The sequence below is a fragment of the Lissotriton helveticus genome, chromosome 4_1 (assembly GCF_964261635.1).
Source record: "Lissotriton helveticus chromosome 4_1, aLisHel1.1, whole genome shotgun sequence".
NCBI classification, from domain to species: Eukaryota; Metazoa; Chordata; class Amphibia; order Caudata; family Salamandridae; genus Lissotriton; species Lissotriton helveticus.
Window position 1 is genome coordinate 777,444,976 of NC_136063.1, and position 12,550 is coordinate 777,457,525.

Below are 12,550 nucleotides of genomic sequence, written 5' to 3' on the forward strand. Positions count from 1 at the left end.
TACCCACGCACACAAGGCCCTTTATAATCTAGGACCCGAATGCCTCAACACCCGACTGTCCTTCTACTATCCCACCCGCCAACTAAGATCATCCAATCAAGCCCTCGCCGCAGTCCCGCGCATCCGAAAAACCACCATTGGTGGCAGATCCTTCTCCTTCCTGGCTGCCAAGACCTGGAACTCACTCCCCACCCACCTCCGCCTTACTCAGAATCACATCTCCTTCAGAAAAGAACTGAAAACTTGGCTATTTGATAAACAGTGAACCCCTCCCTCTAGCGCCTTGAGACCCTCTGGGTGAGTAGTGCGCTTTATAAATGCCTGAACTTGAACTTGAACTTGAACTAATGCTGCTTTGAATTCTTTAACATTGACCTTTCTTTATCTGACTGCTGCTGTTTCAAAGTATACCAGATTGTGTAAATTTGAACATTTTCTCTGTCCTCCTTTTAATATTCCCTCAGTGAAGTACCTATTTAACTGCTCTCCTGTTTGTCATGCAGGTATACATCTTAATTGAAGACTACAATTGTGTTAAATGTAAATGTAAATGTATGTGTCTTGTAAAGCGCACTGCTTCCCTGGGGCGTCGTGGCGCTGTAGACCACTGGGGAACCCGTCCTGGCTATCCCTGTGAGATGGTCCCTACTGGGTATCTCCAAGGTGAAACCAGGCATCCCCAGCGAATGTGGGGGGCTGTTGTAGAGATGAGGCAAGCTAATGCCCAGAGTTGCCAAGTGTGATCCCTGGTTAGAGTAGGCACCGAGGCGAGAATTATTGAGTCCGCTGACCCTGGTCCACTGACCCTGCCACGTCGGGAATTGAACCCTGGTCCCAGGCCGTTCTCTGCTTCCAGGTCTGACGCCTCTAACCAGTGAGCCACACCACTCCAGTTAGTACACACATTTAGCCAGGTTGTTATGCTTATATTGCTTTTTAATATGCTTTAAGTCAGCTTGTATGTCGTGCTTACATAGATATTTAAATAATATTTTAGTAATTAAAGCTGTGTTTTATACCAAATATCTATTCTCACAACCCTATCTATCTTCGCAACCATATCGATCTATATTTACCTTTGCAACCATATCATATCTCTGATCAATCTTTTTAACCTTACCGCTTAGAAAATCTGTCCGCTTTGCAAATCTTTTTTTCTCCATGTCTTTGCAAGCCTCTCTATCTGTCTTTATCTTCGAGCCTCTCTACCTCTCTGTCTTTGGAAACCTTTGCCTTCAACTTATGATTTTATTTAGATTGCCAAACAATAACGTTTTCCAAAAAACGCTGAGAAAGCAAAATAAGAATTGTCAAAAGGCTGGTGGCTAACTTTAGAGCAACTGGCTTTGCCAATGCTTGTAAAAATTGTGCTCTCTCAAGCCTCTCTGTTTTATGAGAGAGGGATGAACAAAGCCCGTGCAAAGCAAGAGAATGATTTGCAAACTGTCTGCCTCATTAATGTTACTGGAGCGTGAATTTGCTTTTTCTTGCTATCTGCTTCTAATGCTGAGTTGAAAGCCTGCATGCGGCAGGCGATCTCCATCCCAAAGTTTGAACTCGCACAGTGCTGGTATTGTAATAATTGTCCTTTACAGAAATAAAGGTTACAGTGCCACAACACATGGGACTCCACGGCTTTGGCATCAGGGAGCGCATGTGGAGGCAGCACTGATAATGCGAATGCAAGTAATTTCTGAACCTCCTAAAGGAAAACTACCGACCTTAACCCTGACTGAAAATTGAAGCTGATGAGTAATAGTCAATCTGGTAATATTTACAAAGTGTACCTCATAAAATATTGATGATTACTGTATTCGTCAGTCACAGGAAGATTAACTTGAAGTATTATATAAAACTATCCCCCAGATGCATCAAGCATCCATTTTGCGATTCCTTATTAGCGAAAAATAAGGAATCGCTAATAAGGAATAGCAAAATGGTATGCAAGAAGAAATCACTTTAAAAATAGCGATTTCTTAAAATTCCTTAATTGCAATTCGCAAATTGCGAGTCGCAATTAAGGAATACATCCCCATTCATTCCTATGGGCCTAGAGGCCCATAGGAAGGAATGGGAAGAATTTTCAATTTGCGAATCGCAATTAGCGAATCGCAAAATGAGATTGCGATTTCAAGGGTGCAGGGGTGTCCAAAGGACACCCTGTTGCACCCCTGAAATTGATCTGTGCATATATGTTGCGCACACACATGCCCTTAGGGCATGTGTGTGCGCAACATGAAACTTTGAAAAATGCACTTTAGTGCATTTTTCAAAGTTTTTGCAAATTACCATGAAGTTGTACTTCATGGTAATTTGTGAGCCCTATTAGCGAAATCGCTATTTTTTAAACTTTACTGCATTGCATTTTAGGAATCTCAATTTGAGATTCCTTAAATGCAAGTAATCGCAATTTAGCGAATTCTCAATTTGCCATTTTTGCATTTAGGATGATGCATCCCAAATGCAAAAATACCAGTTGCAAAGGGGCAGATTCTGAGAATCTGCCTCTTTGCGAACTGTTTTTTGCTTAATGCATCTGGGCCTATATCTTCAGCCCAAGATTCTGAAATTTGCCACTCAATGCAGCACAGCACCCAAAGAGACTGCACTGCATTGCATGACAGGGAAAGAGCAGGAGAGTGCCATGTTCACAGAGACATGGCACTCTCCTTTCATCTCCCTAGTGCTGGCACTGATTTCAGCTGCTGTGGACTAGGCACACAACTTAGCGTCGTAGTGCTATGCTGCATGCCTGAGTCTACCATAGGTTTTGTACAAGAAATGTACTCTTTCTGTACCAAATACTCTGGCTCAAAACTTTTAAAACTTTTCCTACTTTGTATGCATACATCACAGTGCAGCAGGCATGCAAAGTAGGAAAAGAAAGGAGAAATGAACACATTTCTCCTTTTAACACCTTCTTTCCAGCAGCATTCATCTTTAACGCTAAACCCCGTGTACTAAATAAAGTAGAAAGGGTTTAGCGTCGAGAAGCATGAGAATGCCCATGTACCACCTATGTAACGCTCCTTCATGCAAAGTAAAGCGAAGAAGCATTTCACGCAACTTTGCATTACTTTTCCACACAAACAAATGCTAATGACAATTAGCGTTGGTATGTTAAACCTGTAGCTAATCCTGTGTGAATCTGGTCCTTTGTTTGAGCTTAGAATAATTGTTTTATTGAATGTTAGTATAGGGAATTCAGAGACGGGAGTTAAAACATTGGGCCCCAATTTACTAGTTCCTCATGCAGTGCAGAACCTGAAAATGCTGCGCTGTGTGAGAAGGAGAGAGCAGAAGAGCACCATATTTACAGAAATATGGTACTCTCCTCCCGTCTCCTGAGCGCCGGGGCTGAAATGTGTTGTTGTGCGCCACGGACGCACCTTTTCACCGTACTGCAAGGGTGTCTCTGTGAGTCTAGCATAGGTATTGTACTGGAGGGATACCCTTCTAGTGCAAACTACTGTGCTGAGCCTCACTTTAAGCCTTTTCCCACCTTGCTGTACAGTGCTGTACACATTCAAAGTCAGAAAAGAAAGGAGAACCTGGTTGAAGTGGGCACTATTTTCTGATACTAAACCTTGCTTACTTTTTTAAGTAAATAAGGCTTAGCGTCAGTAACCTTGGGAGGTTGCATGGGAATGCCCATGCACCACCCATGGTACTCTCCCTTTGCGCTAAGTGATGCAAAGCAATGCAATGCGCTGCTTTGTGCTACTTTCTGGTGTTTTCCACCACTAAACAAGTTTAGCTCTAGAAAGCAAATTAGTATACCTTTGTGATGCAAACACGGTGCTTAAACTTAATAAATAGACTCCTGGGTGGCATAAACAGTTTCACTTTTAATGATGACATTTAATTGAGGAAGGCTAGTCCTGTTCACACATACAGTACCACTCTGGCCTTTAGAAAAGACTGCAGGGACTGGATCACAAAACATTTTTTGTCAGTGTTATTATGTATCATTGGTGAGGAACAGTGTAGTGTTTAGAAAGAAAACCTTTGTCACAATATTATGAAAGTTTGTTTGCAGTCAAGGTATTATATGACAATAACTTGTATGTATGTTTCAGCAGACTGGTTGTAGTTGAGTGTAACAAACCCAACAACTGAGCCCATTAATACCAAAAACAACGCCACAGCACAATAACAAAACAGTAGTTGCAGAACTGTAAGCCAATATTGACACACATCCCCAAGACAGTGGTTCAGCAAGACAACCACAACACCTACACAAAAAACACAATCCAAGTCACACCGGCAAAATGCAACATGATGAAAACAAAAGAACACATAATTGAAGTGCAAATGAAGTGTAAGACAGATTGGATACCAAGTCAATCATAAAGGAAATGGGGATAGAATTTAAATTATAGATATAATCCTGGTCAGTGATTATTTTACAATGTTTCTTTACCTATGAAGAAATCACAGATAGACAAGTTGAGAAGGAAATAATTACTCTGAATCCTAAGACTCTGGTCTACCAGAAAACACAGCATCACCAGAGCATTTGAAACGGCAGTCACTGCTATGCAAAGGGACATGATCACAGTTGGCATTATGAAGTTATTCTTTGCATACTCCTGTTGTCCTGGGTTTGGCGACAGAGAGACGGAGTTAAACTGCAAATGGTCGTTCCTGAATCCATTCAATTGAGTTCTTGCAAAGGCAAACATAGCGTTGAGGAGAAATATAGGATTTCAAATAGAAATCTCCATAGTCACTTCTGTAAAAAATATAATTTAATAAAAGCATGTATTCATTTACGTTTTTTAAATTTCTAAACATGTAGTTTAATGTTTCAACATGTGAACCGACCAGATAAATTAAAGACTCTAATACGTTTAATTTATGTAATTAGTGGTTCAGAACATTTTTTAAGTAACCCACTATGGAGAACTTATTAAAAACCACATGCTGCTTATTATTCGCTATTTATTTTAGAGTTACTTGATTTGGATGAAACACTTTCCGTGCTCACAGTTTATCTTAATAGCTTCTCTCATTTATTTTTGCAAAGTTTATCTATTGAATCTCAGCTTATGCATGGATTATTGCATGAATCAATTAAGCTTTCAGGAGTATCTATTTGTCATTCAACAAAATGAGATTTTAGTTATACTACATTTAGTGTATTTACAAAATTAGAAACCATGAAGACAAATACTAAAACCCTTTTCTCGAGTAGCATCCCTTACCATTGCACTTTAGATGCACCATCTAATGGATAATGTAGCCTTATTCTTCCATGAGAAAGTACACCAGAGAGTAACATGCTGTCCAATACATTCGCATCTCCAAGATCACCTTGCTTTTATAGCGTTCAGGTAAACACATTTTCTCTGTGGAAATGCATAATTGAGAACTGAATTATCATCATTTAAACACATAATGAGCGGCACATACAAACATATGTTCATATGATATACGTTTTTCCATTTTGTAATCTCTCCGTAGTAAAATTAGCATGTGCTTTTCTGAAAAAAACGCAAATACAAGAGAACTATATATTCAATAGCTTTTCAGTGTTGCTCGCTAATTATGTTTCATCTAAAAAAAATTCAGCCTTAACAGCTTACAGACATTAAATTATGAGAAAAGGCATAAAGAGCTGGTAAAATTGCCACTACTTTTTTAATGTGTGTCAGGACAAGGGGGACACGTTTAATTGCCCTCTTTAGATTGGACAGCCAGACTTATTGTGGGAAACTGAATTATGTCCTGGGAGAGATATAGTCCACAAACTTAATAGAATAATATTTTGAGACCTGGAATACTTGGCGTGGTTTTCCCCTAACTATTTTGCCTTCATACCTCATGTTTGTGCTGATTTCGTCTTTGCTGGCCTTAGGACTCTACTCACTTTACAACTGCTAACCAGTGTCTTTGTTCTCCGTCCTTAAAACTTGTTGGCTATATGCCAAATGGCTTATATCCATTGTTTCATGTAACTCACATTAATGTAACCCTAGTATTATCATACAGAGCTGGCTAGAGGGAGGCTAGTCCATAGCCCGGAACTGTTACCTGTATTGATCAACGTGTGCAAAATCGATTTGCACAAATGGAAGATATCCTTTTTAGGACGAGAATTATGGCTCACCTGAAGGAGACATGCTTTATTATTGGGTCCCCTCCTCACACCCAGACTGTGAAGTCCATGGTGTGGGCCACAACTCCCCTAATTGGTAGGAGCACAGGTGTTTTGATGAGCGATGGTAATGAGATCAGTGAGGGACAGAGTGGTAGTGAAAATGTAGTGTTTGTTAAAACTACCTACAGGGGACAAAATAACTTTATTCAGTAGGTCCACTGGGTTAGGAAAAAAAGAGGACTGGGGTTGTAAACCAAATATACCCCTTTTATTGGTCAACATGTTTCTGCCTGCAGGTGGAACCCAGATGGGGTTCCAGGGTATTCATCAGGACCCAAGGTGTTAGTCACACTGCTCACAGTTATCGTAGAATAGAAAAAGTTTTTTATACTCGCCAGTCAAGGATCAAGATGGCCAAAAAGGTGGTGGGCTCTGCGTGTGATGGGTCCACCATCGTTCTAACAAAAGAGAAGAAAGAAAGAGACACTTCGATCAACATTTTAGGATTTACACATCTTCTGGATTTCAAGGATAATTGACTGAGTGTATTTAAATGGTGACTAGTATCTATGTCATGTACTCATGATCTAATAATACTCAGTAAACACACAACTACGTATTAGAAAAGTAATCTGTGTATGATTCTTTTTATATATAGGATATCTTACCTTCTCAAAAAGTAAGTTATATCCACCCTCAAGCCTCTGGGTACATCCAGGAGCACCCAACTGAAAAAGAAACCACGACAGACACATAGAACCAGACAATACTTCAGACAAAGCATATGTGTGAAGGGTATCTTCCCACTAAATTGTCGTTTTAATAAGTGAATAGTTAGTTGCCACCAAATGAGTGGCTAGCAATATGGCAGGAAATAAAGGAATTGCTGAATTACTGCTTGTCACCATACATGGGTAAAACAGAAACAAAAGTGTTTAAAAAACTGAAGAGTCAAATAAACTAAACAAAAAAAGGGAAATGTACCGAATCAAATATCAGAGCAAGCAATCTGGACTCTATGGTTAAAAGACAGCCATCATGGTCTGCCATAAGCTGCACCATGTGCTGCTAGAAAAACCCACAAGGTTAAATAGAGTGATTCACGTAATTTTTAATCAGGGAATGAAGAAAAAGTGAAGAAAGAACAAACTACCTAGCTCATAGTAGAAAAAGAAAACAAAACAGTGAGCGGGCATTCCCACAAAGCCTTGCAATATTTTAAAAATATTTTCCAAAGCCTGCGTGTCCCATCTGGTTAGGGTAGTGTATAAGGTACCCACTGTGCAGAGGGGATGACAAATGTCTGTAGTAGGCAGCTATCGTTATGTCGGGCTCATAGCCAGTGTGAGAAGAAAGTCACTTGTGGGCATATTACCAACAAGTAGCGATAATTATCGCTAAATAGGCTCAGCGACGATTTTTTTATCGCTGCCTATCGCTGCATATGTCAGGGGAGAAAACCTGCTATTAGCAACGTTTTTCTTCATTGTGCTAAAATATCCAGAGATAGCGGCGAAATGCGTGAATATCGCTGAGAATACAGCGATATTCACGCATTAGCAACAAAATGCAACTTAGCCATGTTATCCACCTACCATTGGATAACATGGCTAAGAACTGGTCTGAGCAGGCGTTGGTTTTTGGCGATAGCGGGAATATTTCCATCTCTACGCCTGCCTTGCCAATAGGCGATAGCGACGTTAGCGACTGCTTTCAGTCGCTAACAGGTTGGGTACGCCCACTTTGCATGTCATTAGCGATGAATATCGCTAACATGCAAAGCGGGCCCCAAACCACTAGCTATCGCCTAAAAGCTGTCGCTAACATCAGTTAGCGACAGCTTGCTAATAGAGCGATAGAATTATCGCCGCTTAGCGGCCAAAAACAGCCGCTAAACCGGCGATAATTGCCTATCGCCACCCTTGGTAATATGCCCCTTGGTGCCCTGACAATAACGAAAAGTCCTACAGGAGGTAGCGCAACCAGGGTAATTGGTTTTGCAGTGACAGCGAAAAAGGAGTAGAAGAAGCACACAAATCCGTGCTTAACTGTTGTGTGCTGCTGACTTCCTGGCTGGAGTCCCGGCGAGGGTGAAACTAACCGCTGCCGGCAGCCATATGTAATCGCACGGACTGAAGTGCATCCCTGTCACGGGGTACATGTCAAGTGCGTCCATTTATGGCTGGTAAATGTAGTCACTGAAAGGTGTGGAAAGTAAACAACAGAGTACCCGCATAGACATAATTTGTTATGAGTCAGTACTGCAGCCGGTAGAAAACAAATTGAAATAAATAAAAAATAGACAAAGTGAGATGAATCAGTCTACCTACATAGGCATTCAGTGGCCAGAATACGTACTTCAGCCGCCAGATAATGACCTAAGCTTGAAGACAAGAAATGTCTCTCAAACCTACCACCCCATCACATGGTACGCATAAAGGTGCGTCCATGTGATAAAATTGAACTTTTGCCAGACCCAAACCTTCATTTGGTGCCTCCAGCCTGTTACTGGGTCACATGATTGGGTGACAACCAAAAACCCATACCCACTCTGAACTGTATGTGTGTGTGTGTGTATATATATATATTTGTAAATGTATATATATATATATTTGTAAATGTATATATATTACCTACTGGCGATAGCCAGTAGGTATATATAGTTAGGACCTACCTACCATAGGAAATCCGCAACATTCTATTGGGAATAACTTTCGCGCTGGTTGAGGAATTTACGTGTAATTTTCCAAAATGTTGGCCAGCTCCGCTGCGCTCCTTCCCTGAAAGTTTCGGGGAGATTCGTGAAGTGGGGGCTGAAAAAAAACGGGGGTCCCAAAACGTGTTTTCCCCATGTTAATTTCCATAGGACGTTCTGACAAGGCTACAGCCCGAACGGCTAAACGGAATTACACCAAACTTGGCAAAATTGTAGGGACTGGTACGCAGAAGTGCCTTTGCTATATTTGGTGAAAATTGCTCCAGTGGTTTTTATGAAAATTATCTTCAAAAACACATATATATCTGGGCGGAGCCTAACCACACATCTCATCGTGAGATCAGATTGGCTGTCAGCACTTCATCCAAGAAGTGTTGGCAGCCATCTTGGGACCAATATACATGATAGCACCTCATTAAAAAGCATTGTAGTTAATAGAGGGTTTTAGGACTTTAGTTACATTATAAATCATTTGTTGATGGTACCATACTCATTTTAGGAATTGTGGCGTGTTCTAAGGTGATTTTACCATGTGAAAAAGCCTTCTGCTGGGATATCATGAATCATGTTTGAAAGAAAACTATTATCTCATGCTTTTCCCACAGTGGTTTGGAAGGGGATCTATAAGCTAAACTGAAAGCATATTTTCTGTAAATTCACATTATCCTTCTCAGTCATGTGAGAATGAAGTCTGACATTCTCAGTAAAACATGTACATCCAACAAGGACAGAGACTGTCAGTTGATTCCTTTGTGCTCTACTGCAGCCTCCTAGAGTGTTCTAAAGAACAACTAGAGCGCTGACAGTCCTACTTATTACAAAGGTATGGCACACCTGAAGCCATCTTGATTGGAATAAAGTGGTAACTCTTAAAACATTTAATTTAAAAAGGAACAAAATGAGAGGGTATGTTTTGCCATAGAAAGTATGATTAGTGCTGCAGAAAGAAAAATTAGGGCACATTTTGAGTGACTTCCCAAATCCTCTTCTATTTCATTAAAGAATTCTGACATGCAGTCTACCAAGATGGCCACCAGAGACAAAAGAGCCCAAATGTAGCCCAAATATCACCCAGATGTAGCCCAAGTATAGCCCAATGACAGAATGTCTCAGTGTGTTCTAAAGAACAATTAGAGCGCTAACAGTCTTACTTATGACAAAAGTATGGCACACCAGAAGCCATTTCGATTGGAATGAAGTGGTAAGTCTGAAAACATTTAATTTAAAAAGGAACAAAATGAGGGGGTTCATTTTGCCATAGAAATTGAAAGTATGATTAGCAGCAGACTTCCATGGTGAGCAGTAGCTTTACTACAGTGATCTAATGAGCAACTAGAGGGCTAACATTCAGAATTTATGGCAAATGTGTGACACATCTGAATGCCTTCTTGATGGAACCAAAGTAAACAAGCATTGAAAATGCAATTGATCTCGCCCTCGTTTAAGTTAAAGCCATTCTGTTTGTAATGAGGTGGCTTTTTAGCTTTGCTTTTATTAGTGTTTTTAAAACTTTCATGTAAATAACATGCATATGTATGCATATATGTATATGTATGCATGCATTTATATTTGTATTTATACAGATATGCAGATTATATATGTTTATATATGTATGTATATATATATATACACATGCATAAATGCATATGCATATATATGCATATATATATGTGTATATGTGTGCGTGTAGAGAGAGGTGTAGAGGTAGAGAGGTAGAGGTGTAGAGGTAGAGAGGTAGAGGTAAGAGGTAGAGGTAGAGAGGTAGAGACTAGTAGAGAAAGAAGTAGAGAGAGGTAGAGAGGTAGAGAGAAGAGAGTGAGTAATAGAGTAGAGAGTGAGTAGTAGAGAGTAGTAGAGAGCAGTAGAGAGAGTAGCAGAGAGTGAGTAGTAGAGAGTAGTAGAGTGAGTAGTAGAGAGTAGTAGAGAGTGAGTAGTAGAGAGTGAGTAGTAGAGAGTAGTAGAGAGTAAGTAGCAGAGTGAGTAGTAGAGAGCAGTAGAGAGTGAGTAGTAGAGAGTAGTAAAGAGTAAGTAGTAGAGAGTGAGTAGCAGAGAGAGAGAATAGTAGAGAGTAGTAGAGAGTGAGTAGTAGAGTGAGTAGTAGAGAGTAGTAGAGAGAGTAGTAGAGAGTGAGTAGTAGAGAGTAGTAGAGAGTGAGTAGTAGAGAGTGAGTAGAAGAGAGTAGTAGAGAGAGAGTAGTAGAGAGTGAGTAGTAGAGAGTGATAAGTAGAGAGTGAGTAGTAGAGAGTAGTAGATAGTGAGTAGTAAAGAGTGAGTAGTAGGGAGAGTAGTAGAGAGTGAGTAGTAGAGAGTAGTAGATACTGAGTAGTAGGGAGTGAGTAGTAGAGAGAGAGTAGTAGAGAGTAGTAGAGTAGTAGAGAATGAGTAGTAGAGAGTGAGTATTAGAGAGTAGTGGAGTAGTAGAGAGTAAGTAGTAGAGAGTAGTGGAGAATATTCCAAAGTTTGGCACAGCACCACTTGCACAATAAGTCCAATCAAATAACTTAGAGTCCTTATTGAAGCGCTGAATCTTGGTGTATATTCAAATGCTTTTATTTTCCTTAAGTTTATGTACCACAGCCAGCTGACGCATTTCGTTCTGTACAACAGAACTGCTTCAGGGCGTTCTTATTTCCTTCAAGTTATGTCGGTATCCTGTTGTCATATAACTAGATATTTCTTCCAAATGTTAGACGAGACGTAATTACATTCTTATTCAAAGTGACTAGGTATCAATTTTACCCACACAATTCGGGCAGACTTGAGTAATTTATAGCATCCTCAAAGTCAGTCTTTCAAAAATTCCAAAGTATAGGACATGATAATCCAAATCTAAATGTTTCTCAAGAAAAGTCATTTTCAATCGTTCGGAATTCCGGCGTTTGGGCAGATATGACCCAGGGACCACCAGTATGCCAGGGGAATTAGTCCCCCCTCTGCAAACGCGCCAGTGGCCTGCGTTGCAGAGAGGTGTAAAAAGAGGCATAGCCTTATTACACCTCTGTGCAATGCAGCCCCCTGGCGCATACTGGAGGTTCCAGGTGGGCTAGTTGGCCCCCAGGGACCCCCAGTATGCAAGGGGATTTAGTTCCCCCTCTTCACACATGCACGGGGGCTGCGTTGCAGAGAGGTGTAAAAAAGGGTGTGGCCTCATTACACCTCTGCAATGCAGCCCCCTGGCGCATACTGGAGGCTCCTGGTGGGCTAGTTGGCCCCCAGGGACCCCCAATATGCAAGGGGAATTAGTTCCCCCTCTGCAAATGCGCCAGGGGGCTGCATTGCAGAGAGCTGTAACAAGGGGCATAGCCTCATTACACCTCTGCAATGCACCCCCCTGGTCCATACTGGAGGTTCAAGGTGGGCTAGTTGGCCCCCAGGTGCCCCCAGTATGCAAGGGGAATTAGTTCCCCCTCTTCAACCATGCACGGGGGCTGCGTTGCAGAGAGGTGTAAAAAGGGGCGTGGCTTCATTACACCTCTCTGCAATGCAGTCCCCTGGCGCATACTGGAGATTCCTGGTGGGCTTTCAGGTCTTATATAGTTAGGAATTAGCATTAAAAAAAACGTTGACATTCACTGAAAAAAACATAGGTTCCAGGCCTTATATAGTTAGGAATTAGGCTTTAAAAAACCTTGCAAATTCACTGAAAAAGCCATAGGTTTCAGGCCTTATATAGTTAGGAATTATCATTTAAAAAACCATTGAAATTCACTGAAAAAACCATAGGTTTCAGG

The 12,550-nt window shown here is 40.9% G+C and overlaps 1 protein-coding gene across 1 annotated transcript in view; it reads right to left on the reverse strand.

Annotated features, from left to right (window-relative positions):
- LOC144828061 (histamine H3 receptor-like) overlaps positions 1-4,553 on the reverse strand; it is a 93,135-nt gene extending 88,582 nt beyond the window's left edge. The window contains exon 1 of the mRNA XM_078686197.1: positions 4,424-4,553. Within this exon, the coding sequence (XP_078542323.1) occupies positions 4,424-4,553 (130 nt within the window). The remainder of the gene's footprint in view (positions 1-4,423) is intronic.
- Positions 4,554-12,550: the final 7,997 nt, after the last annotated feature.